This window comes from Genypterus blacodes, unplaced genomic scaffold (assembly GCF_046128005.1).
Source record: "Genypterus blacodes isolate CSIRO-AG114 ecotype Tasmania unplaced genomic scaffold, CSIRO-AGI_Gbla_v1 ptg000156l_1, whole genome shotgun sequence".
Classification (NCBI taxonomy): Eukaryota; Metazoa; Chordata; class Actinopteri; order Ophidiiformes; family Ophidiidae; genus Genypterus; species Genypterus blacodes.
The window spans coordinates 7,939,308-7,966,676 of record NW_027466957.1 but is presented as its reverse complement, the minus strand read 5'-3'; the positions used below and the strand labels follow the sequence as shown (position 1 = coordinate 7,966,676).

Here is a 27,369-nt window from a genome sequence, read left to right as displayed (position 1 = left end):
TGTCTTGTTAGTCTTATACTGCGTCTTCACTCTCTATCCAGGTTCCGAAGCTGCTGTACATGGAGCCCAGGAAGGGCTCACGTGCAGGAGGAACCAGAGTGTTGATCAAAGGCGAGCACCTGGACACTGGCTCCCAGGTCAGAGTGAAGGTCAACAACACACAGGAGTGCACAATCATAACGTGAGTACTGCTCAGCCAGGGTGGATTCAGGAGTCTGCAAAACCTTCACACACGAGGCTTAGATTGGACCTGGGAAACGTTTGATGGACTGGTGTTCTTTCAGAGAACGCAGGATGTGCAGTTTTATTCAAATGTGTTCTCGGGTTTTTAGGCAAGCAGCGGACACCATTGAGTGCATCATGCCTGCAGCCGTGCAGGCACACACCGAGCCTGTGGCCGTGTGTGTGGAGTTTGAAAACCTTCCATGTCAGAGCACAGAGCTCAGCACCTCCTACAGCTATGAAAAGAACCCCACCATCAGCTTCATCCACCCCAAGAACAGCTACCTCAGGTATACTGTCACACACACACACACACATATTGAAGCCATACTTTCTTAAACTGGACACCTCTGCGGTCCCCCCTCAGTGTTGGTGACATAAGTCATTACTGTGATGTCGCCCTGATGTGCAGCTTCTGCTCTCAGCCCATTGTGTGTCTAAATAGCACAGCGTGTGTGTGACAGGGTGGCGGGATGTCTTTGACACACATGTGTGCTGATTCTGCCTGCAGTTGAACTGTGACAGCATGTGTTATAAAGCTTTTTGTCTGTATGTGTGTGTGTGTGGCTGTGTGGCTGTGTGTGTGTGTCACAGTTGTTTTTTATTTTTGCTCTGGCTCTGTGTTTCTGTGTTGTTGTGATGTGGTTACTTGGTATGTTGTGGTTTTGGGAAGAATTTGCACAATAGTATACATGTGGCACCTTTCTGTCTTGGCTGACATGTGACTGTGTGTGTGTGTGTGTGTGTTGTGTGTGTGTGTGTGTGTGTGTCACAGTGGTGGCAGGACCATCACAGTTGTAGGCCAAGGTTTTGATCTGGTCCAAAGTGCAACCATGGACGTGCTTGGAATCGGACAAACGGTGAGTAGAATTATTTCCACTTTATAATCTAAACACACAATCAGACTGTCGGGGACAATCGTGTATGACATTCAGAATAAGGCAGTAATAGTTGCAGTTGTGGTGGCGTTCAGAACTCCAATCAGGCCTGAAATTCTGTCTGTCTGAGTCGACCCAACACGTAAAGGAGTGTGTGTGTTGTATGTGTGTTGAGCTGTACTTCTGTCACTCGGTAACACCAGTTCTCCCTCTTCAGGACTGCACCGTGCTCTCCCCCACCACCATCACCTGCCCGTCACCGGGTTCCAGCCAATCCCAGCAGGCCTCGGTGGAGTTCTCCATCAACGCAGTCATCTACATGGGAGACGGCCCCGTCTCCTACGACAGCGACGTGGACGAAGACGAGGACGAACCCCATCGAGGTCACTTCCAGCTGGACTACGTTGAGGACCCTCAGTTCTTCACCGCCAACAAGGAGAAGCTGATCAAACACCATCCGGGCGAGCCGCTGACACTCATCATCAATGTGAGTGAGAGAGAGTTTCCTGCTTTTAAAAGCGTCAGATGAAAGATAACCAACATCCCAAAGTATCACCTTTCATAAACACATATCTGCTGACCTCAAATATGTGCAGTAGTGGCTCTAAGAGCACCGACTCCCCCTGTGAGCAGCAGCAGGCAGGCGTAAACATTTCTTCTATTCACACTCACATAAAACACATCAAAAGGGCTCTGCACTCGGAAACTTGTTGGTTTCTGTCGGAGGTGTTCCAGTGTTAAGGTGGCACCGCTGGCGTTAGTCTGCCAGCTCCACAGGAAGCACCCCGTGTTCGCGATCAGACCACCTGCCTGCGAGGATTTGTCACCCCCACAGGGCTGCTGGCTGTAATATTGAACGACACAACACACTTACACATACACACACACACACACACACAGACTGGGGAAGTGACTCAAATAGGACTTTGAAGGTGTCCGAGCTTCCTCTTTGTGTGTTGGAGTGTCAGGATGAGGCCCTGTAGGAATCGCTGCCTCAGGCCGTCTACGTCACCGCCGCCGACTCTGTTGTTTCCTGTTTTGGTTGGAAGGTGGATTCCATTTGTGTGTGTGTGTGTGTGTGTGTGTGTGTGTGTGGAGGGAGGGGGGATGTGTTGTTGTACAGCTTGTTATTCAGCCAGATCCTATATTAAGGACCTGAGCTGGAATGTGGGTGGGTTTTGTTTGCTTTCTTTCAGTTTCTGCCCTTTAGATTTCTTTGTTTTGGTCCTTTAACTGTAACTCAGTGTAATATGGCCACCATGTAAGAACAACACGTACGCAGATGATCTATAATGTAAGATATGTTCTCTGTACACGTGGGTATTCGTGCGTGTGTGCATGTGTGTGTGTGTGCAATTCGTTAGGAAGTGTTTGTTGACAAAGACCCAGGGGGGGGGCATCCTACAGCAGGGACCAGACAGGCCCCGTGGGTGTAATCACAGAGAGGAAGTACACTGGGGACACACACACGCACACACACACTGCCTTAGTCATTGCAAAAAATACACATTCTATCAAGTCATTTGGTCTATATTATAATATATATATAATAAATGATCTTAACTCTTAAATGTATCTTTTTACACATTTGACTTTTCGATGTTCAGTTTATGGATCAGGCTAAACACACAAACACAACCAATTGTGTAGCATCTGCATTATTCTCCTTCCATGACATCATGGAGGTCATATTTCCAGACTTCCTGTTTCCCTTTATTGGTCTCTCTTCCAGAACAATAACTAGAATAGAATGGAAAATAAGACATTTAGAGCTTAACAACAGACAATTGAAGAGAATGGACTTGATAAGAGTGATTTCATTTGCAGCAGCTTTCATCTGCACACTGAGGCCATTATAACCGCTCTTTGTGCAGTTTATATCTGGACGTTAAGTCTAATTGGTATGGCCTCACATGTTGTGTGTGTTGAGAATGAATTAACGTGCAGCTCGCCCAAGGCTGCAGATTAACCAAAGTAGAATTCAGCAGCCGGAGGTGGAGCTTAGATGTATCCGGGCACAGTTGGAGTGGTATAAAAATGGCTTTGGGCTTTGATTCCAGCCGGCTCCCGTAAAGGCCCTGAGAATGTTGTCTTGGGCAGGAGCGCGGATGCCTGTCAGCGGGTTTGTTTGTAGAAATTTCCCCCAGTCATGCAGCCGGAATGTTTGCTGCTCTAAGCTGAACTCAACCCCAAACTGGATGAGTTTTCTTCTGGGTTCCACAGTGTGACAGCTGTGGACAGGAAGACCGCAGCTCTTCCACATCAGCGTGTGTGTGTGTAGGTTTCTGTACATGTGTGTTATGTTAATGTTATCTGTGCATGTCCAGTGTCTTCACCACTAACTGGGCAGACGGGCTGTTTGTGTTGGGTTTTGGCGCAGAAAGGGCCGAGCGATCTGGACTTGGTGCCGGAGGAATACTCTGTGATGATTGGCTCGCATCCTTGTAACATCAGCTTCCATAACGACCAGCTGTTCCACTGCACCATCGATGAGCCGCTGAGCTCCAGCGAGAGGGAGCTGCCAGTCACTGTAAGTACGCAGGAACGCAGGATCGCCTTCCAAAAGCTGAAGTTTGTTGAGGGAGACGTCAACGCGAACACAAACACGATTCTTTTCTGATTTCATCCATTTGCAGATCGAACAATGTTCAGTTGTTTGGGGAATCTCTGACCGCAAAACGATTACATTCAAAATTCTGGCAGAAAAATGAATATTGAATGTGTCGAGCTGAACCTAAGCTGGAAAGAATTCATGTCTGTGTTGAAGAAAATAGATTTTACACACAAATCTTCCTCCTCAATCATTGTCTGACATCGAACATTAATCAAACTCCAGACAATCTGTGACGCTCGTTCAGACAGATTAGATCAGTGCAGGTCAGAGGCGTGCGTGTGTGTGTGTGTGCTTGTGTGTGTGTGTGTGTGTGCGTGCGCGCGTGTGCGTGTGTGTGTGCGCGCATGCATTATGGATGATATGTTGTGGCTCTGAGCACGCCGCCATGACTCAGCAGAGGTGATGAGTTATCACTTTACGGCACAAAAGAACATTGAAACGTTCCCAGTCTTACCTCTTACCTCGCCGTCTCTTTGATCCTTTACCCACACTCACACACTGAGCCCTCTGAGTCAGCCATTGCTCTCTTTCTCATTAGTCGCGTCTCTCTTTTGGCCCTAAGTTCCCTCCATCAAAACTAATGGACTTAATCGTGACGCGATTGTGCCTCGCAGTTATGATAAAAAGCAGCCTCTGCCTCTCTCCTCTACCCACATTTCCCATCTGTTGTTGTCCATTCTGGTCTGTTTTGATGTGACTTTATTAGGGTAGGGGGGGGAGCATTCATCTATATTTAAATACGAGACAGACTGTGTGTGAGTGGTCGGTAAAAATAGCCGGGACACATACGTTAGTCTCTTTGGTGCGTCTTATCCTGTCAGTGAGCTGCGAGGACGCGTCTCTCTCCCAGTTTGACGCTAAATGAGAAGGAAAGTACTCTCTCTCTCTCTCTCTCTCTCTCTCTCTCTCTCTCTGTCTCTCCTGCTCCCTCCCTCCCTCTCACCCTCTCTCTCTCTCTCCCTCCTACCTGATATACCTGTGGCTCCCTCCAACCCCCCCCCCACCCACCCATCTGTCTCTCAGGATGTCTCAAAATAAACATCAGGAAATTAGCGAGGCCACGCAGGCCCGTTGCAGGGGTTAAATGAGATGTGATGTCGTAACACCAAACGAGGGGCGAGGGTTTTTTTTTTGGGGGGGGGGGGGGGGGGTGTCTCTGCTGTCTCTGCTGTCTCTGCCACGTCCACCACTGACGGATGCGATCCGTGAGCGCGCGAGACAGACGCGTGAATCAAACCTTCGCGTGACGTTTTGGGCTGATTCATACCTGATGGGCACCGACGAAAAACTGCCGCCGCTCCCCCGGGCGCTCTTTCCTCACTCAGTCCGTCTATTTTTACACGCTCCCGTTTTTTTTGGCTCGGCTCTGAAGTGGAGAAGAAGCGGAAGCGGGGGCGGGTTGTGTGTTTTTTCGCACACCCCCGAGCGCAACAGGAACGCGTAACAATGGCATTTTCCCCTCCATTACACCGGGCCTGGATGGAAGCTAGGCCTCCCCTCGTTTGTCTGAGCAAATAAACTCCAGACTGAGCCGGTTTTCCACTTGGAGCGAGATCCAGAGTGTGAGGGGGAGGAATTGAGTGTGGAGGATTTGGAGGCTCTTTATCTGAGGGGCTCTTTTCTGTATGAAGCGTGGTGGGATTTGAGGCGGGGGGAAGCGATGGAGGCGATGGAGGCAATGGAGGGTGTTTGGGGGACGACCACAGAGGCCACAGAGACCCTGCTGACTAATCGTGATAGGCAAAGAAGCGAAAGTCCCCTTTTTCCTTGTCACATCTGGGCTAGTCTGACGCCCGGGCGCCCCGCAGAGAGAGAGAAAGAGAGCGAGAACCATTTTTCAAAATCTGCAGTGTGTTATTTTGTGTTATCTGTGCACACCTGTGCTCCGTGTGTAAAAATGTATACGCGTTTCGAGCGTGCAGTCATTATTCACCTGCATTCCCGAGAATTACCCATGATGCACTACTGAATACATTTCTGCTATGTTTGCACCTAAGCAAGAGCTCACAATCTCCTTTCTCTCTCTCCCTCCATCCATCTCTCTCGCTCTCTCTATCTCTCACCCGCTCTCTCGCTCTATCTAGGTGCAAGTGGGGAATTTCCATCATGTAATAGCCAAGGTGCAGCTTGGCGGTGCCGACCTGGCCACTGTGGTGTCCATTGTTGTCTGCTGCGTGCTGCTGCTGCTCTGCACCGTGGGTACGTGTCTTGTAGCTGCCGGACCATGATGGATGTCTTCTTGCTGTAGAGATGGACGCTCCAGATGTGGAACAGATAAAAAGGAATTTGAGGGGTGGAGGGGGGTCAGAGTTCCTCCCATTAGTTCCCCAAGTCTCTTCAATACTTGGCGCACAAAGACCCTTTCTGTTCCCACTCTGTGCGTGTGTGTGTGTGTGTTGTTTTGAACTCTTTTAGCGGGGGTGTGTTAAGTGTGTGCCTGGCAGGTGCCGTGGTATTGTATGTCTATATCCTGTATTTTTTAGGTGACAATGTGTCTGGTGTGTGTTTTCACTTAGGATGTTGGCTCAGTGTGATTTATCGGCGGTTGTCGAGCCGCGATAACGGTGGAGCGACTCAAATGTATTTAAACTATAAACTTCTCCCTTCTTTCCTCCCCTCTCCTCCCTCAGCCCTGGTCATTTACTGCACCAAGAGTCGCCGAGCCGAACGCTACTGGCAGAAAACGCTGCTCCAGATGGAGGAGATGGAGTCCCAGATAAGAGATGAGATCCGTAAAGGTGTGTTTACGAGAGCAAGGACACACAAACACACACACGACCCTGGAAGTTGTTTACACCGGAGCTGATGTCGTGTCCTGATCGTTATGACAGAGGAGCGAGTGGGGAGATGGAAGTATCGACCACGTATGTGTGTGTGTGTGTGTGTGTGTGTGTGTGTGTGTGTGTGTGTGTGTGTGTGTGTGTGTGTTTATTTATACTATAGGGTGGGAGGGAGAAACAGCAGTTGACAGATTTGTGCCTAGTAAGCGTGACTCATAAAACACGAAGTCTGATAAATGATCAGTCACACACACACGCAGACGCAGTCAATGGTCACATCGCCTCAGCTCTGGTTGTGTCTTCCCTATATGAGCCTGGCCTGTGTGTGTGTGTGTGTGTGTGTGTGTGTGTGTGTGTGTGTGTGTGTGTGTGCGTGCGTGTGTGTCTGGGGCATTAGACCGAAGGTGTGTGAAGGCCGTTCGCTGTCTGAGCACACAGATTTATGATCTGGAAAGGAGGGGGACTGGTAGAGAGAGAGAGAGAGAGAGAAATGGAGGGAGGAGGCGATAGGAGCAGGAGTCAGGGCCGCCAAGGAGAGGCAGCGTGGGAGTGAGAGCAGAGGGGAGGCGAGGTTATTTAGTCCGAGGACGCAAAGAGATTTGTGGGACGAGTTCAGGGTGAGGTGTGTGTGTGCGAAAGCCAAGGGAAAGTCCTGCTGGCACACACAGAGAGAGAGAGAGAGAGAGAGAGAGAGAGAGAGAGAGAGAGAGAGAGGCGATAAACTTCGGAGCAGGGGGCAGATTGTGGGATTGGCATATTCCAGGATTTCAGGGACGCAGGATGTGGTGATGATGTTTGCCTGAGCGGCGGAGGAGAAGTTTGATATTCAGACCCGTTGAGTCGCTTCAGTAGCTGATGCTGTGAAGTGGCCGCTGATTCAGAGGACGGTTTAGTTAAAGAGGATGAATAACACGGAGGAGTGATTAAATGTGTTATTTTCCCTCTAAATCCCTCATGTCCAGTTTTTTCTACACACACACACACACACACACTCCAGTCTGGAGTTGCATTATAACCCAAATACGTCTCTCATCCTGTGACAGGAAGTGCTTCCCCGTAAAGAGATCTCCCGTGCCTCATTAGTGCTCAACATTATCCTCTCTGGGAACATGCTCTCTCCTATAAAACCGTATCGCCGCGCAGATCCACGCTTTGACGTCTGGGTCTGGACGCGGCGATACGATACAGTTCCCTCCGTCCGTCTGTCCCTGTCGTGTGTAGAACCGTCGGCCTACACACATGTTTTGGATGAGGGCCTCAGACCGTATTTAGGCGCTCTTGATTGTTGTTTGGTAAATATTTGCCTGCATGCCGTGCTAAGCAGCACAATCTGGCAGAGAGAGAGAGAGAGAGAGAGACAGAGAGAGAGACTGAGAGACAGAGAGACAGAGAGACAGAGAGAGGGCCAAGTGTTTAGTATATTCACCCTGAATGTGGCACCGGAGAAGAAGGAAATTAAATGATACAATCAGCACTTTTCTCTGCCGTGTTGAATATGAAATCTCCGCTATTGAAATCAGCAATTTTCTCGCAGATCACCACGGCAACCTTGAACCTGTCTAAGTAAAAGGCCAATTTAACTTTTCACGCAACCACAAAACTGAACGCCGGGATCCCGTCCATCTCAACTGACTGAGTCTTTCCTCTTCTTCTCTTTCCGGTCCGTCTCTCTTCTCTCAGGCTTTGCAGAGCTGCAGACGGACATGACGGATCTGACCAAAGAGCTGAACCGCAGCCAGGGGATCCCCTTCCTGGAGTACAAGCAGTTTGTCACCCGCACCTTCTTCCCCAAGGTGAGGACTTTACTCTACTCGGCCTCTATCTGATCTCGGGCACCAACACTGTGACAGAAGCAGTTTCACCTCTTCTCCAAGGTTTTTTTTCCTCTTTTTTCTGTCCTCCTCCTCATATTTGCCATCACTTTATCACTGTGAGTAATACCCACGACTCCAAACTCACCTTGGGACCCTGTAAACATAAGACAGTATCTGGTCCTGGCACCCTGGAGGAAAGTTAATGTGCTCTCTGTAGGTAAGCATTTTTCTGACGTGTGACCCACCCTGAAGGCAGAAGGTCTCTGTGTGTGTGTGTGTGTGTGTGTGTGTGTGTATCTGTGGGTGGGTGTTTTTCCACCGATTCACACTGACACGACTCAGCAGGCTTTGTCTTCTGACCACAGGAGGAGATTGTCGGAACAATAGCGGGCACTGAGACAAGGAAACTTTCCCCTTATTTCACAAAACGCTCTCATTCACTCGCTCTGTCGCTCGCCCACGTTATTTCGAAAGCAGGCGTGCTCTTGCACAACAGCGGCGGCCGGGCTTGTTGTAGCGGACGATGTTTTTCGGTCGTGAAGGAAGTAAGTGAGGTGGAGTGTTGAAAAGCTGCGAGGAGGGAAACATAAACGCATGTGTTGCTGCTTCCGTGCTGTCTTTCCTCCTTCCTCTATTGCTTAGACACCACACACACACACACACACACACACACACTGGATGCAGACACGGACACAGTTATTATAGAAGCCAAATGTGGCTGCCCTGTGCCCTGAAATGAGTGAGCGAGTTGAAGCGTTGGCCCTTCGCCTCTGTGGTCAGTTTCCCTCTGAAGCCGTGAGGACTCTTGTCATGCAGTGTCACGGTGTCATGTTTCCTTTTCACGCTCCCTCAGCGTCGACTCAATCTCAAGGCCTCTTCCAGACAATCCCAGGTCTCCGTGCCAGGCTCCATCTGCGCCGCTCTTTGTTTGTTTGTCCCCCTCGGTGCATCTCGGTGTGTTTGATCCTCTTCCTGTGTTTGTGTGTGTGTGTGTGTTTGTTTCAGATGTTTTCCGACTACGAGAAGAGTCTGGTGCAGCCCGTCTACGAACACAACGCCATGGGCCCTCGAGCTCTGCCTGAGACCCACCCGCTGCTGCAGGACTGGCAGGTAAAGGGTTAAGCCATTAGCTCGTCACTAAGGCGTATTGTGCTCCATCCTGACACAGCGCCTTGATCAGAGCCTTTTCCTTTTTTTTTCACCCTCCTTCCGCTCCCTTTTTCTCCACAACTGGGTCATGGCGGCGCTTCGTAAGGTTTCGCCGCGGGTTTGTTGATGAGGAGGAGTAAGGCGAAGGGTATTGTGTAATATAATGTGTGTGTTAGGCATGCCAATGTGCAGTACATGCCCTTGTGTGTGTGTACGCATGTATGCCCTCATGAATACTAATGTGTGATTCAAGAGCGAGAGAGAGAGAGAGAGAGAGAGAGTTTCCAGCTTGTCAGACGCGGCCCTGCCCACTAAGTTGATGGCAGGTAGTTGACACACTTCCCACTGTCTCTTGGATAACAGAGCAGTATGCTTTCCATCCAAATCCATCTCAACCCTGTGTGTGTGTGCATGCGTGTGTGCACGGGCGTAATAGAGGGTTGAGAGAAGATGGAGAGAGAGAGAGCACCTTCAGAGAGAGAGAGAGAGAGAAATTAACGATGGCGGTGCTAGTTTTGGGTCGGCAGCCGGGGGAGCCTGTCTAACGTTGATGAAGTGCCTTGGATCTGCACCGTCTTCCCAGGAAGTGTTTTCCAGGTCACAGCAAATAAATCTCACAGGCGGGCATTTATCTTAATGGACACCCCTGTTCTCCTTCTGTCAGGCTCCAAACCACACCATATGGCTGCAGTCCAGAGGGAAGACTTCATCACGCCGCTGCTTAGTCGCGCCCATAGATAGGCCGCGCTCATTAAGTCGACTCGGCACATTTAGAGACAATCGCACGCGGTCGGGGAGGGACAGCGGGGACAGAGGAGAAGGGAGGTGGAGGGAGGAGGAGGAGGAGGAGGGACGGTGATGGAGAGATGAAGCGCCCGCTCGACGCGCCGCTGGAGACGAGATGTGGTGGAATAGATTAGGGAGGCGCAGCAGGTGTAATGCGGTTTAGGTGAAGCCACTGAGAGAAATAACTGTTTTATCCTCCCTCTCCCCTCCTCCTCCTCCTCCTCCTCCTCTGTCATCAGGCCTCCAGCACCACAAAGCCCAACATGGAGGAGGGCATCACTCTCTTCTCCACTCTGCTCAACAACAAGCACTTCCTGGTCACCTTCGTCCACGCCCTGGAGCAGCAGAAGGACTTCGCCGTGCGGGACAGGTAATACCGTCAATTAACGCGGATTTGACCTTTAAACCAGCATTAATATGCAGACACGGCACTTTGAATTAGATTCAGTCAAGCTCAAGAGCATCCTTTTAAATAAAGTGACATATTCTGAATGGATTTCAAGATATTTCACAATTATTATCATTTACATCCGAATTGGCTCTGACCTTGGTTTTTTTTAGGAAAGTTGTTTGGCGTCCACTTACTTTTGTCTTGGTCTTTGAGTGGACTGGTATGGATCCGATGAAGGCGTCGAAAAGCCTCCTCTGGGTGAAATGAGATTAGTTAGAAACAAATATGTTCAACTGTGTTTTCCTCTGACATTGGACCCTGAAACGTCTGCATTCTTCCATGGAATGATGCCACACAATCATCACAGCATCACAACGTTCCATACTACCTATATTAGAACTATACAACTATCAGCGATAATCCCTTGGAAGTATTTTACTTGCTTTGACTACTGGATTAGATGATGTCGTGGTTTTTTTTTGTACTTTAGGACGTATCTATTCCTCTAAAAGTAATCCGTTACTTCCTGGGTGTGATTCTCTGTTGTAACGAGTAATGTGTTGTATTGAGTACGAGTATTACTGAATGGTGAAAAGGATTTGGAACAGTTTGTAGAGCGTTTGGGTACAAAGCGGCTCTTTCTGCTGGAGAAATGAAAAGATTACCTTCAGCTGAAAAGCCAGAAATAGACACTTTAAAAAATCACAGGGACACATTTCTGCCTATGAGCATCAGTAACAAAGCAGCAGAGGCAGAAAAGCGGCGCAGCAGTGAGCGAGTGTGATCACGATGTCGGCTGCTCTGTGTCCTAATTCTCACGTTTTTTGGGCAAAGTCGAATCAGTAACTGTGATGGAAATATGGATGGAGACTGAAGTCAGTTGGCCGCGTCTCCATCTCTTCATGTCTGCCTGAAACAGATGGAGATCATTACCACATTATGGGAATACGGATCAGAACAAGTGTCTCCTTTTAATGTAATCAAAGCGTGGTTGGTTGAGTTTAATGCTTTTTCGCTCTATGAATGTTGTTTTAGTAAAGCAACCGTTTGGGGTCGGGCCTCTGGAAAAATGAGATTTTACTCTCAATTGGCCATCTTGGTTGAAATAAAGGGATAGAAAATAAACAAGATCAGAGGGTTTTACAGGATTCAGTTGCTCCGCATACCACAGGACATTGTTTACGTGTCGCGTTGACGAGGGCTTCTGGAGCTGCTGATTGCACTGTGACAACATGGTCCGTGCTCGGGAGAAATGCGGAAGGCTCCGTCCTCGTAAACAAGCTGGGTAATGATTGCTGTTTTGGTCCAAAATGTCCTAAAAGGAGCCAGTCATTGTGGACGATCTGTAAAGGCAACAGAGAAATTCCAGAGGTGAGACCACATCCCAGCCCAAGACCAGCGTCAGCACTCTGACTGATGTTGCCTCTTTCTGCTGGATTAAAGGGGCTTTGTCATGGAAATCCCCTAGTATGTCTGGTCTTGCTCACACAGACCCTCCCTGCATTAGCTCAGGCCTTTATTTGGCTCAGCAGTCACAGGTAACAGTTGGGAGGACTAAGCCTTGTTTTTGCCGTCGTGAGTTGTAGTTATTTTTAAATCCTCACGCGTTAAGCACACGTTGGCATGTGTGCGAGAAAATGTTACTGCTCGTCCCATCTTTTTTTTCCTCATCTGCTCTCTGTGACCCACAGATGCAGCCTGGCCTCCCTGCTCACCATCGCCCTCCATGGTAAGCTGGAGTACTACACCAGCATCATGAAAGACCTGCTGGTGGACCTGATAGACGCTTCCGCCTCGAAAAACCCCAAACTGATGCTGCGGCGCACAGAGTCGGTGGTGGAGAAGATGCTGACTAACTGGATGTCCATCTGCATGTACAGCTACCTCAAGGTGAGGACGGGCGGCGGCGGCGGTGGCGGCTGGGGAGGAAGGGAGTGTTTAGATGCCGTTTCCGAAAACTACGACCATCTTGGTATTTGTTTGAATGTTCTGATTTGGCTCGGCTCTTCCAGGAAACAGTGGGCGAGCCGTTCTTCCTGCTGCTCTGTGCAATCAAGCAGCAGATCAACAAGGGCTCCATAGACGCCATCACAGGAAAGGCCCGCTACACCCTCAACGAGGAGTGGCTGCTGCGGGAGAACATCGAGGCCAAGCCACAGGTCAGATATCTCACACGCTCCGGGGTCAGAGGTCAGAGGTCACGTTGTCAGGACTGAGGGGCCATACGTTCTCCCCTTTTTACCACACAGATATGAACGTCAATCTAAGCCTGTTAGCGTCTTCAACATTCCAGACACTCTTATGTTTGACATTGATTGCTTTTGTTTACGTTTGCAGAACATCAACGTGTCCTTCCAGGGCTGTGGCATGGACTCTCTGTCCATCAGGGTCATGAACACAGACACAATCTGCCAGGTGAAGGAAAAGATCATAGAGGCCTTTTACAAAAACCTCCCGTTCTCCCAGTGGCCCCGGGCCGAGGATGTGGACCTGGGTAAGAGGACATTTTCTCTGATTATTTTCATCCTTTTCCCTCTGCAGCCCTCAGTGATAAAGTAATCTCCTTTGCAAAAGGTCAATTCCTCTCATGAAGCTCAGCTAACCTGAGGCCGCAATATAATAAATGACAGAATGCATTGAGGAGAGTGTATAGTAATAATCACAAAGAGTTATTGCTTTCAAGGGCTGTGGAGCCTGCAGTGCTGATTTGATTAATGGCCCAAGAATATATCCACAGGTCGTCACACAGACCGAGAGGAGCTCTGCCCCCCCACGCCTCACACACTGGCCCAAAAATTTAGGATGAAATTATTCACCATCGTCCTTTGCTCTCTCTCTCCCTCTCCCTCTCTCTCTCTTCTTCTATAGAATGGTTTGACTCTGGCAGCAACAGTAAGATCCTACAGGACCTGGATAACTCAACAGTGATGGAGGACGGACGAAAGAAACTCAACACAGTCAGCCATTACCTGGTGTGTACGTGTGTGTGTGTGTGTGTGCATGGTCCCTCTGCGGTGGGTGTTTGTGTTTTCCCATGTGTGCCTGATATTGTAGCAGCAACAGCAGGAGTGTTGGAGAATGAGAGTTCCTCGTAAAGAAAGTGTCACTGACCACCCGTGGGTGGGGTGGGGGGTGGTTACTCACTGGAACTGTGTAGCAGCAGGTGTTAGGGAACCGGGTGTGTGTGTGTGTGTGTGTGTGTGTGTGTGTGAGTGTGTGTGTGTGTGTGATGCTGTATCAGAGTAGGTTGTGTACTATGGCAGAGCTATATTGGTGTTGTTATGTAGATCTCGTTGAATACAAAATAAGTGGTTAATCTGATTAATCACTATTTAATTAGCAAATATAGAAAAACAATGTGCACAATTTAATCACTGGCTGATACTCGATGCTGCTTAGTGATCTATATAATATATTAATTATCCCAAATCAGATCTGGTATGAATGGAATTCATGTCATTGAATCTAAATTGTCACTCCGCTGGTTTGACACTTAAATAGTTAATATGCATTTGGAAGTGATTAATGAATGATTTGTCAATTAATTAGTTGATTATCATATATTAATTATCAATTGCATCTATAACTCTATTAGAGGTGATATTGATCTGAAGCTGTACGTTTCTGTGCCACCAAACACTAAAACCAAACACTTAATGTTTTTAAAACCAAAAAAGGGAAATTTTTCAATGTCATGGCATTAGTTACCAACGTGTTGAGTGTGTGTTTTCTTACGTCTGCGCTGATTTGTGCGTGAGTAAACAGACACTCAGTGACCCGTGGCCTTTGACCCGTTACCTGTACTTGTTAAGTGGGGTGTTTGGTTTTTGCTGAGCCGTGGGGACGGAGCTGTGAAGGCGGTGAGCTGCGGCGTGTACTAACAGTCTGGGTTCACCGGCGAGGCTGTTCAATCCATTTCACCACGGGTTGACTTTAATGAGCCCAGCCAGCCTCCTGCAGAGCTGTCACCAGTCTAGATGCATGGAACGACACACACACACACACACACACACACACACACACACACACACACACACATACACACAGTCATACACAAACACAAGCACCACTCAGCACCACACTCCCCTGGAGGGCATGTTTAATGATGCTGTTGTAGTGCACCCAGGCTCACCTCTGACCCTCTGCCCTCTTGTCCTCTCTTGTCCCCCCTCTTCCTCCCCCCCTTCCTCCCCCCGGCCCCTCGCAGGTCCCAGAGGGGGCATCGCTGGCCATGAGCATGAAAGACAAGAAAGAGATCACCCTCGGTAGAGGTACGTCACCCGCGACGCCCACACAAACACACACACACCCTGTCACCTTGTCACCGTACACTCGTCCACATTTGGATAAACACATACACACACACACACACACACACACACACACACACACACACACACACACACACACACAGAGACACGCTCACCTCATCAGGAGAACACGATACATTCGCCGCACACCCCCTCGCTTCCTCCAAACGTGACACATAAACACACTGGCAGATAATCACAACACCTACTGCCCTGCTTTGCACAGAAGTTCTGCCACTGTCTACAACTCCACACACACACACACACACTCGGTGTTATAGATGTATTCCATTAGCAAATGTCAACTTGTGGGGAAAAATACAATACACGTTGGCCCAGCACAGCGCCTCAACCAAGAGCATAATGGGGCCTGTGCGCCTGTTGACAGATGAGTTTACATACGGCGCTTTAATGGGCTTGTCCGGGGTCTACCTTAACATAATCAGTACCAGACCAGAGTTGGGTTTTTGCATGGGTCTCTGTCCGTCAAGCCTCTCCTCTCCATTCATACGCCGCCAAAAAATAGGCTTATGTGGGCCAAAACCTGGCTTAGGCTTCAAAGCGTCACGGGGGTGTTATGAGCCGCTAGTTTCTCCCCTGGCTAATATAAAACACTGTCCTGCCCGCCTCTGATCAGCGCTGAGGGTCTGGACCCAGGCCCGCTGGGCAGGAGCATCTGTGGCAGAGCAGCGGCGTAACGAGGGCACAGTCACCAGGCAGTTGCACTTGACTGCAGCTCATTGTGTGCATATGTGTGTGTGTGTGTCTATCTGTATGCGTGCCTGTCTTTGTGTTTTTTCTTGTTGTCGTTATTCTGTATCGTATTGTATTTGTTTGTATCCGCATGTGTTTCTGGTTGTCGATATGTGTGTGTGTGTGTGTGTGTGAGAAAAGAAAAAGCGTGTTTGTGTTTAGATCTATATATAAACCAGCACACGCTTAAAGCTCCACCGTTGGCCGAGCATTATCATCTCATTACGCCGGCTCCAGAGCCAATCATACTCTGTGTGTGTCTGTCATTCCTAATCTCCCTCTTTTCTTTTTCCTTTCACTCGTAATCTTTCTTTTTCATTCTCTCAGACAGCCGCCCCCCCCCCCCTCACGACCCACCGTCCACCTTAATCACTTTCCCTCCCCGCACGTGTTCCCTATCTCCCCGGCCCTCCTGTCCCTCACCCTCTCCTCCCCTCTGTCTCCTCTCCCTCTCGCAGGTCTCCGCCGTGCTGATTGCTCATTGTTTCATGCTGTTTGTTTTTTTTGTCTTCCTTTTTTCTCCCTCAGTGAAAGATCTGGACACGGAGAAGTACGTGCACTTGGTGAGTTCCCTCCCGGTCTGTTTGCTTCTTTAAGTGAGTTATTGCTGTAGGTTTTCCTGTGGCCCTCAGTCGGGAGCAGGTGTGATGACAGAGAGAATGGGGGTGAGTGGAGGTGACTGGGAAAGCTGCTGAGAGGACACGACGCCGCTAATGCTGCCTAAGCTCTTTTAGAAACGTCAGCCCAGATATGAGCCCTTTGACTTTAGAATAATGAGTTCTTTGGAAGGCATTTTGCCGGGTGAATAGTTAAGTAGCAGAGGAGAGTAGTGTCGGGGATTAGTGAGCTACAAGTAGCTATTTTCAAAACAATGTAGCTTCTCTGGTAATGTGCTTGTCTTGTTTTTTTCCACAAGTATTTGTCATGAGAGGGGGAGTCAGTGAACATTGTGCAATCAACACACACACACTCTCTGAACTCTCTAACACACCACTACCAGCACTGCTGCTCCCTTTGGACCGTATCCCAGATCAGGTGTCATATGTCAGCCAATAAAACTAAAATAACATTATCTCTATAAATAATGGATAATTTCTTTTGTAACTGTGCTACCTTGTGTTGCTTTGGGAGGTAAATGTATAACCAGCATACGTACAAGGAAAATAATAATTAAAGTTGGCAAGTCTAAGATGTCCGTTTTCTGCTTTCACTTAAAAAGTTAAAAGGTTAAAAAAAAGTTGTTTTTTAATATATGCTGTTACACGTCACAAAATCATTATTTATATTTAATATGTTAACTTATATTAAATCCAAACCAAATGTTAGTTATGTTTTAATGGAGCTAAAAAAAATAGATGTTTTAAAGATAAATATTAAATATCATCAGTCAAAGTGAAGGAATGTGGATTGTGTTTCCCCTCATGTCACCCACTCTTTATCCCAGCATGCATCACTTCACCTCACTTTGTCTCGGACGTTTCTGGAATCACATTGTAACTGTAATGGACAGAAATACAGATAACAGTTTCTCCTTAAATGTGTTGAAGATAGAATATTGAATCGTGTCCATTTCTATTCCTTCAATGTAGCTGAACTACCTGACCTTTCATGAGTGTGTCTTTGCTTTGCTCAGCCCTGCTGGAGCTGTACCAGCATGTCAGACACGTCATTCTAAACACAGCAGCCACATAAAACCCTCAGAACTTCCCAACTCCCATCGCTTCCCAAAAATTCCATATATTATTCACCACTCAAAAATACCCTGATGTGACGTCTGGATCGTGTGTCTTAACGCAAGCAGCAGAAAATTCCAGTCTGAAAACGGAGACGCGGGCAGACACAGCGGAGCTTTCATTCAGACGCTCACACGGCGGTTTATTACTCAAGTCTGTCCTGACCTCTGTGACCTCTGCCGTTCCAGGTCCCACCACATGATGAGCTGATGGAGCACAAGAAGGCGCACAGGCAAAGCCACCGCAAGAAAGTCCTGCCTGAGATCTACCTGACACGTCTGCTGTCCACAAAGGTGAGCCGGCGTCCACGGGAGACGCACGCTAATGGACCTGAGCCAAGTCTTTATATTCAAGTCATCTTTCTGTCATTGAGACCTTTTTCTCTCCGTCCCTGCAGGGAACCCTTCAGAAATTCCTGGATGACCTCTTTCAAGCGATCCTCAGCATCCCTCCGGAACGCCCGCCGCTCGCTGTCAAATATTTCTTCGACTTCCTGGAGGAGCAGGCGGACAAACGTGGCATCTCAGATCCAGACACGCTGCACATCTGGAAGACCAACAGGTAGACGGCCTAGTCCGACGTCTCTTTTTTCCTCTCACCGTATGGAGGACAAGCCGCTAACCGCTCATCTTGCTTCCCTCCTCTTGCAGTTTACCGCTGCGTTTCTGGGTGAACATCCTGAAGAATCCTCAGTTTGTGTTCGACATCGATAAGACGGACCACATGGACGCCTGTCTGTCCGTCATCGCCCAGGCCTTCATAGACGCCTGCTCTGTTTCTGACCTGCAGCTCGGCAAGGTTAGTAAATAGATACACACAGATATGGTTATACCGTATGAGTCCTTACTACACACACACACACACACACTCTCTCTCTCTCTCTCTCTCGCTCCCCTTGAATCCCTCTGTGAACCTTCGTCCCCAAGCCTTCAGCCTGTCAGCTCCATCTACCTCTCCTCATGTTATTTCAGCCCAGGCGGCTGATACAAGGTCATGAGCACCAGGGGTCTCTTTCTATGCTGTGCACGAGAGTGTGTTTGTGTGTGTGTGTGTGTGTGTGTGTGTGTGTGTGTGTGTGTGTGTGTGTGTGTGAATGTCTGTATGTCTCTCTCTCTCTCTCTCTCCCTCTGTCTGTCTGTGTCTCTGTGTCTGTTTTTGCATGTCAATGTCCCTACCGCTCACAAATCCGTCTCATCCCTCAGACACCGTGACCCTGAGCACGCTCTGCTTCCTGTCTCTCTGGCTGGCTTCCTCCCTAGAGGAAGTGGAGGACTCATCAAATAATTCTCCTCTTTCACAGAGAAACCATCTGATTTATATACTTTCAACCCAGAGCCAGAGAGCAGCACACACACACACACACACACACACACACACACACACACACACACACACACACACACTAAGGCAACATTCATATGGCCAAGCAGAGGCAAAGCAAATCCAGTAGGGGTGTGAAGATGCATCCATTTGAAAAACTTTCAACTTGGTTATTGACAAAATGGAACTGTTGTTGTTATAGCAACCACCATCAGGTCAGTTGATGTTTCATTGTGTGCATAAGCAGTGAGTGGAACATGTTTGGTAGACAGTAGATCCATTCATTCATGATATACAGCACTTTACCATGAGGGAGCCACGCCCACTCCACTCTGGACCCAACTATAGCAAATCTGTGTCCAAAAATCAACCTAAATTTTAAGGGGAGAAAAACTGTTATGGGAGGGGGGGGGGGGGGGATTTGGATAGGAAAAAGGATTTTGATCCAATAACTCACAGCTAGGAGCCAAGAACTGGTGTAATGGTTTCTATTATGGATGGAGTCCAACATGCCCAGTGAGATTCATTGAAATCAGTCAATTTATTTTGGAGGGATTTAGGAGATATGCTGCTAACAGACACAACAACACAACCAACACTTTTGAATGAAATGCCACCAAATTAATCACATTGAATTGTGAATTAAAGATTTGTGACGCATCGGATCGAAACCTAAATAATCCAAATCACAACGATTCATCTTTGGGCCAAACACTGACACGTCTCATGTTTCAGGAGGCAAAGACACTAAACCTTCAGCTCACACACACACACACACCTCATTAACATGTTGGATTTGGCTTCGCCCTCTTTGCTTTGGTTGTAGAGTCAGGAGGTTGAAGGATTCAGCTCTGATCTCTCCTGCAGGTGAAGGAGATTGGCATGAACACACTTACGTCTGCCCGAGTGTGGGAGTGTTTGTGCATTCTTGTTTGTGTTTGTGTCAACCGCATGCATGCAAATGAGCGTGTGTGTGTGTGTGTGTGTGTGTGTGTGTGTGTGTGTGTGTGTGTGTATGTGTGTGTGTGCCAGTCTTGGGACAGCACTGGGAAAGGGTATGGGGTCTGGATTAGCATGAGCACCACAGGGGTGAGAGGGAGGCAGGAAAGTAACCAACGCTCGCCGTTTCCATGGAAACCCTCTTATCTGGCGAGACGCAGAAGCGGACGGCCGCGGGGTCACAGGGGGGTTACAAGGCAGATGGACGAGCAGCAGGAAGCAACCTTGTGGACAGGAAGTGAGGGGTTCCCCGTCACTGTGGCCGTGCTCTTTAAGTCCCCCTACACCTCGACAAATCTACTCACACACACAGATGAAAAAAAGCCACACAAACAGACACACATTCTTTCATGACACAAATAACTCATGACACTTAGAAATGTTAACGTGCGCTGTAAGCACATTCACTGATGCTGAAAGCTCAGGCTGGCCATCATCCCTCCTTTTTTCCTCCCCTGTCCTACTTTCTCTGGGTCCCTACACACACAATATAGCACACAAAGGCCTGCACACACACGCATACACACACACACACACACACACACACACACACACACACACTTACGAAGAACTAAACCCCGCACATGCCCACAACCTCTTAGCCCCGCTTCTTTCCTTTCTGCTTGGATAAGCAGCGGCAGCGGCTCGGGAGCCTGAAGTGACTGTGAGAGAGGCATCGCTATGTGGGAGGATTGTTTGGAGTGGAAGGTTCCTTCACTGGCTGTGTTAGTCTGCCATTGTCAGGAGAGGAAGCTCCTCCATCCTCCGTTGTCTCCACTCAGGATGCTTTACAGAGACTTATCGAGCCTTGATTGAATCTGCTCTGACCACTGACTCGTCTCTATTAGGTCTTTAACATCAAATCTCAAGCTGCTGCAATCAATAATGCACAAACCTCCTCATCACAGCCTGAATATGTACAATTTAAATAATGTCTGAGCGCTAAATGATTCATTTCACTCCATGTTCTGCCCTCACTGGACCTATTATCACTGATGGCTACTGAAGTTGAGTCATATATGCTTGGTTTCAGGACTCTCCTACCAACAAGCTGCTCTATGCCAAGGAGATCCCAGAGTATAAGAAGAGGGTGCAGGGTTATTACCAGCAGATACAGGAAATGGCCCCACTCAGCGAGCAGGAGATGAACGCCCACCTGGCTGAGGAGTCGAGAGTGAGTGCTTAGAAAACGATCGTATTTTGTCAACTCTGCCAAAAAAAAGTTGTGATTGCACGCTTGTTCCTTCTTGTTTTTGCTTTTTTTGGAGTTTATTCCAACTCTGTTCCGCTTTTGCTCGCTCCTACAGAAATACAGAAACGACTTCAACACCAACCTGGCCTTGACGGAGATCTACAAATATGCCAAGAGATACAGAAACCAGGTAGGAGATCTCTTTTCTTCTCTTCCGTTTGATGGTAGATTAAGTTGACTTACTCGTGTTTCAACCGGCCCCTCCCCCTCCCCCCTCCTCATCCTCCCTGCAGATTTATCACCACAGGCGACCTTACATGCTGAATTAGGTTTCACAGTTAGATGGGAATCAGAGCGTGGAGCAGCAGCGTGGGAGATTGCACGCATGTCGAGAGATCTAACGCACTAAAGTCAATAGCCGAGCGTCACTCAATGAGCAGACACCTCGGAGAAAACGGCACCGCAGCGCCGTCAGTCTCCTCTCCCATCGCACCGTTTCACAACAAGGCCTGCGCGATCCTGCAACAGTTTTGCAACACCTCGTCCCGCGCCCCTATCAGCTGCAGCCGCTGCTCCGTATCTCTGGTTTCACTTTGAGCGAGCCCTGTTCAGCCCCCATGGAGCACTCTGCTGTCCTCCCCCATGTTTCCTTAACACTTCAGCGACTCTCCAGAGAGGTTTAGTCAGTGTTGGCCGTGCCTTAATGGAATGCCGTCATGATAATACCATTTAGCTGCTTTTTCCTCTGTCATGCTACTGTACTGACGTAGGCCAGGGGGCTTAGACTGATTTCACAGAGCTCTGTGAATGGGCTCTGATTGCCTATTCTCTCGCCCCGGCTCGGTTCAGTCTGCTTAGTCGCACGCCGCCGCTAAGAGCCCATAAATCCCACTGACATAGTGACAACTATTGGGCATGAAACCCAGAGCAGATGTGGGTTTTGTAAATATGTGAAGAGCAAAGGCTTTTGTGGTGTGGAGGCATGCGAGGCGGCTGAAGCACTTCACTTGTCTCTCTCTTTGGTGCTCTCTCTTTCTCTCTCTCTCGCCCGCGATCACTTTGTGTCCAGGCAGGTGGCTGATTTCCTCCCTCTCCTCAATGCAAGAACAACCCCTGAAAGTCATCCTTGTTGTTTTCTTTTCTCTCTCTCTCTCTCTCTCTCTCTCTCTCTCTCGCTCTCTCTCTCCCTCTTTCTCTCTCTCTCTCTCTCTCTCCCTCTCTCCCTCTCTCCCTCTCTCTCACAGGTGGTGAGCGCTCTAGAGTCCAACCCCACTGCACGTCGCACTCAGCTGCACCACAAGTTCGAGCAGGTCATCGCTCTGGTGGAGGACAATATCTACGAGTGCTGCAGCGAGGCCTGAATCTGCCAGTTTCTCCTCTAAAAGCCATCTCTTCTCCCGCTGCCAGCTGCCTTCCTGCTACCTACTAGGTCACGCAGGAATGCCTGTCTACAAGGAATTTACCCCTCATGAGTGTCACCAGTATTCCCATTTCCAGAAAACCCACAGACTGGAGCGAGTGTGCAAAGCGGCAGAGCACCGGACTCAAACTTGCCTCTAAAGCGTCGTACAGTCGTAAAAGTGCTCTGCACTTCCTCTCTTCATCCAGCGATTCCGCGTCTTTGTCCCCAGTTTATTCCCACGACAGAGGCAGAATTCCAGTCTGGCTCGACTTTGCTGTAGCCAAAGGCAGAAGGGAGATGAAGGAGCTTTGAGATGAAGCTTTGTCGTGATGTCTTTACAGTTGCTGGGACCTAAAGCCCTGGTGGCCAATCTTACGCACTGACCCCCTTTTCTTCTTAAGGGAATGAGCCAATGATGCACTGTACTGTATTATAATGTCCATAGCAATATTTATAGATGTGTTATAATGCATTCAAGTGGCCTGTCCACCCGGATGAGCAGGAAGGACCTGACAAACTCCTCCCAAAGCCCTAAAGCCTGCACTCCTCTCAGGTGTGATTGGTGAAGATTAGTGTCTTTCTACCATTGATGCTTTGCGGGTTGATGAAGGGTGAAGGAGGAGGAGGAGGAGTGTGTAGGGGGTGTGTGGACGTATTCGTAGGTGATACCTGCAATGTGAGTGAAATTTATCGGATCAAATCTAATGTAGTTCAACTGGGACGAGCTGCATCAGTATAGAAGTGTTGATTAGTGTGTTTGTAAAAAGAATGAGTATCTCGTCAGACTCTGACCAATTTACAAGAGGGAAATCTACAATTATATTAAAGAAAAAAAGCCCAATGTGAGCTCGGTTTTATCTGAGGACTCGTCTCTAACATGACTGTATTCGTGATGCCAAATGACTTGTCAGAGTTTGTGAAATAAAGTGCAGTATTTAGAGGTTGAACGTCTAAACATGACATTTATTGTACTCGCGACTCAAAGCGATTGTTTGGAAAATGCACGGCAGCATACAGCTTCTTTCAACACAACATTTGAAAGGTGTTACAAATCTGGCCTGCCACCACAAAAGCCTTTACAAACATCGCATCTGGAACTTTTCAGAGCAGCTTGTTAAAGGTTCTCGGTGAGGGAGGGAGACGCCGTGCAGACGTTTAGCTTTGTTTTTATTGCAGGACGTAGAACAACTTCCATAAAATCCTACTAGCCTTTACACAATCAACGCTGTACCTCTGCTGTATGTGTTTTATACACTCAAACTGACATTCTTCTCTATACATACACACACACACACACACACACACACACACACACACACACACACACACACACACACACACACTCGCTTACAACCATCTAATCTCTTGCAGGAGGCTCCATTTCCTTGCAAAGATTTGTTGCCGGGTCCATCTGTTTACACTTGCGTCTCTGTCACTGCCGAGAGCAAACTAACCACCTGAGTTTAATCACCATGAAGACAAAGAGGACGGATAGAGAGACAAGCGGACAGCCCCTCCCAGAGGCCTTACCAATGATCAGAAATAGCTAAACAAATAAAAACCAAACAAATCTAGTATTATCTACATGATTATTCTGAAAAATGAGTATTTGGGAGGGAAATGTAGGTGAGGCGTAGCTTTTTAAGAGTCAGAGGGACTGTTATTGTTTAATTGCCATTTTCATGTATACTGCAGGGTTTGTGGGGGGTAAGCAGGGAGCTTGGAATGTGTTCAGTTGGAATGTCACCAAAACCACAACCTGATAAAGCTGGGTTAAACTCTGACGCCAGCTGAACACTTTCCATGCTTAATTGGACTGAAAAGACACATGCTGGCTCTTCAGTTGGCCTGTAAGAGGTCGGTCTCACGAAAGACAGACGGAGAGGTAAAGTCATAGAGGAGCAGGCCAATCCAACACGGTGCTGCTTGGTGGTTGGTGGGTCCATAAGTGTGCCGGGGACAGATGGGACGTCGAGGGTGGGCGGGGGAGACAGGGCGGGCTTCATAGGTCAAGCAGGGGCCACCTGGCTGGAGGAGACGGATGAAGTCTGGGTTTTGGAGGAGGTGGCTGCAGCCTCGTCGTCACTGAATGGATTCTTTCCACAGCACACAGTGGTGATCATGCAGTTCCTAAACTGAAGTCCACAGACAAGAGCAGCATCACAATCACACTCGTACAAATTCATTCCAGCTGTCCGACACAAACGCTGACCACACACACACGAAGGCGGACAGCTTGTGTTTGTGTCAGGTACCTGTCTGTTTAGCAGAATGTAGATGACCGGGTTGTACAGCGCCGCACTCTTGGCAAAGAAGGAGGGTACAGCCATGAACACTGGTCCAAAGTCAGTCCCCTGATTGGCAAAGATGTACCAAGCCACAGTGGCATATGGGACCCAGCACACCAAGAAAGAGATCACCATGACAATGACCATGCGTGTCACTTCCTTCTCTGCTCTCTGGGTGGTTTCAGACTCCTGCTGCTGAGCTGCAGCCTGAGTGGAAACAGACACAGCCTCAGTGCATAATTCCAAACAGCCACGTTTATAAATCTGCAGATTTAAAGAATTTTCACAGCATGCATAATTTACCTCCACCAAGGAAGTTATGCTTTTGTCCGTGTCGGTTTGTCCGCCTGTCTGTCACGTTATGAACCCAGGTCGGACATAATCCAGGAAATAAACCATTCAACTGGTCACGGTTGGCCTGATGGTGGCGCTGTAATTACCATTTTTTACATTTTGGCCTTTAACTTCAGTACCCCATCTATCCTTGTGTCTATCTGCATCCATCCATACACGCCACGCCCATTTGATAGACTAGATTTTTCTATCTATCCATCTCCTCCTCCTGCAAGATTTGTATTTTTAGAGCATAATATAATTTGACTTAAGTAATCTTTCAACTGATTTGCAAGTATCAAAATCCCTAATAATGGAGATGCATGTTGTTCTTTACCTTGTTAGGAGAAGAAACCTTATACCTCTGAGTGAAATAATTACTATTACAATTAAGGTGGTAATAAGGATGTATTCAATGATATTAGATGAAAAACTTAGAAAAGAAGAAAACGAGATAATGCTTCAGAATGTTTGATCGTTGAGATATTGACATTACACCAAGGATTCTTCTTGGCTTTTACTTTTACTTCATATGAGTTCTTGCACTACTGTGTCATAGTGAGAAGGCAGATTGACCTTCAACGGGAGGACCTTGGTATAAGCTGCCATGTTGGCAAGAATCTGACCTCCTGAAGTGTCCTTGAGCAAACTATTAAATCCCCAACATCTCCAGAGGCTATGTGGCACCGCTAACCTACCTGTGAAGAAGAATCTCTCTACAGGGATACAGCAGGTATCACATTATTATTAATATGACATGTGGCCGTGGCTGTGGCGTCCCTACCGCTCTCACGGTGCAGAGGAGGCGACTGTAGCAGAAGAAAATGATGATCAGAGGGATGGAGAAATGGAGGATGAACATATAGATGACAAATGAGGCGTTGTTGATCTCAGGCTTTGGAGTGTAGTAGTCAATCCCACAGGAACACTGCATTCCCTCTGGGATGTACCTGCATCCACATGAAGAATAATCTAGGAATTCCATCATCGCCATCACACACAGTAGTTGTGCCTCTTTGTTTGACAATGACTAATTGTGCTTCAAGTAAAATAGGAAAATGATGTTGCTTTGTTGTGCAAATGCCAGCATTTGCAGTAGCAGAAGATTTGTTATGCTCCAGGCAGTGAAGCTCAACTCACCGCGACCAGCCGAACAGAGGGGGCACTGCACAGGTCAGAGCCATGATCCATGTGGATGCCAGCCCAAATATGGCATGTTTCTCCCCAAAGCGGAAATTGGTCATCGGCTTACAGACTACAACGTAGCGCTCGATAGCCAAAACCACCAGAGACCAGAGAGCAATCTCTCCTGAGACACAGAACAAAACAGATAGAAATGTAAAAACAGCAAACACGTTTACACATTAATACAGAAACAGTATTTTAGATTTTAAATCACCCAAACGTTTCGGAGAAAGACATACATCTTACCGTTCACAAAAGTTAAAGACAAACTTTGACCTTTGATTTACTTGAAAACTATAGCATAAACTATAGAATGCATAGAATAATACTACACATAAAATCAGATATTATAGACAGATACTGCAGTCAGCCGCATGTTTTACCTCCCAGAGTGGCGAAGAATCCCTCAATGTTGCAGCCGCTGACGCCCAAGCTGAAGTATCCGTGCAGAGCCGTGTAGAGAGTGACCGTGAAGCCGCCGACCACCATGAATAGGTCAGCCACGGCCAGGTTGAGCAGGACGTAGTTCAGGGGGGTCCGCAGTTTTTTGTGTTTGACAGTGACATAAAGAGTGAGGAAGTTGATGGGGAAGGCAGTGATGATGAGGAAGAAAATGTAAGCAGCCAGAAGAGAGTACTTCCAAGGCTCAGCCAGGTAGTACTGAGGGAACTCAAAAGGGCTGCGTACCACACCGGTCCTGTTGGACATGGGCACGTAGAAGTTGGGTCCTTCGGTGCCATTCATGATGATTCATAAAACCATTGGTGCCTCGTATCAGAGAAAGTTACAAGGCACTCTCTTCGTGCAGCAGAGTGAAAGCAATGTGGAAGAAAGGATGGTTGAATAGATAAGAGTGTTGTCCTCTGCAGCCCCCTGAGGTGCTGCTGTACCTTTTAACAGGCAGGTCGGATTAGGGGCGTGCGTGGACTAGTGTTAGCACAGATGGAATTAAGACACTTTAAGTCTCAAGCACACAAATGCACGCACACGCACACGCACGCGTGCATTACAAGAGAAAAGTCCGAAATAAATATGCAGGATGCAAAGTGCTTTCAAGGACAGAGACTAGAACCTTGGCTTCCCCCATCGCCACCTTGGCTTTGGTCACAGTGTATCACTGAACCGTCTATGAGGGAGAAGGAAAAACCAGTGCGTGTGTGAGGGAACCAGCCTGAATCAGCCACAGGCTCAGTATAGGGGGGAGATTTAAACCATTTACA

At 48.1% G+C, this 27,369-nt stretch overlaps 2 protein-coding genes across 2 annotated transcripts in view; one reads left to right on the top strand and one right to left on the bottom strand.

Annotated features, from left to right (window-relative positions):
• The window catches only part of plxnd1 (plexin D1), a 53,659-nt gene extending 30,377 nt beyond the window's left edge, over positions 1–23,282 (top strand). The window contains exons 15-36 of the mRNA XM_076166544.1: positions 42–181; positions 333–512; positions 998–1,082; positions 1,318–1,587; positions 3,481–3,630; positions 5,799–5,913; positions 6,345–6,452; positions 8,175–8,287; positions 9,314–9,418; positions 10,483–10,613; positions 12,326–12,524; positions 12,647–12,793; positions 12,972–13,128; positions 13,503–13,606; positions 14,842–14,905; positions 16,226–16,260; positions 17,619–17,723; positions 17,828–17,991; positions 18,081–18,228; positions 20,783–20,923; positions 21,057–21,131; positions 22,186–23,282. Of these exons, the coding sequence (XP_076022659.1) occupies positions 42–181; positions 333–512; positions 998–1,082; positions 1,318–1,587; positions 3,481–3,630; positions 5,799–5,913; positions 6,345–6,452; positions 8,175–8,287; positions 9,314–9,418; positions 10,483–10,613; positions 12,326–12,524; positions 12,647–12,793; positions 12,972–13,128; positions 13,503–13,606; positions 14,842–14,905; positions 16,226–16,260; positions 17,619–17,723; positions 17,828–17,991; positions 18,081–18,228; positions 20,783–20,923; positions 21,057–21,131; positions 22,186–22,302 (2,853 nt within the window). The 3' untranslated portion in view covers positions 22,303–23,282. The remainder of the gene's footprint in view (positions 1–41; positions 182–332; positions 513–997; positions 1,083–1,317; positions 1,588–3,480; positions 3,631–5,798; positions 5,914–6,344; positions 6,453–8,174; positions 8,288–9,313; positions 9,419–10,482; positions 10,614–12,325; positions 12,525–12,646; positions 12,794–12,971; positions 13,129–13,502; positions 13,607–14,841; positions 14,906–16,225; positions 16,261–17,618; positions 17,724–17,827; positions 17,992–18,080; positions 18,229–20,782; positions 20,924–21,056; positions 21,132–22,185) is intronic.
• Positions 23,283–24,352: 1,070 nt separating this feature from the next.
• Positions 24,353–26,899, bottom strand: exorh (extra-ocular rhodopsin). Its single transcript, XM_076167217.1, has 5 exons — positions 26,533–26,899; positions 26,105–26,273; positions 25,749–25,914; positions 24,599–24,838; positions 24,353–24,478 (listed from the first exon to the last, which is right to left on the bottom strand). Exons 1-5 carry the CDS (start codon positions 26,891–26,893, stop codon positions 24,353–24,355), a joined length of 1,062 nt encoding a protein of 353 aa, XP_076023332.1. The 5' UTR covers positions 26,894–26,899.
• Positions 26,900–27,369: the final 470 nt, after the last annotated feature.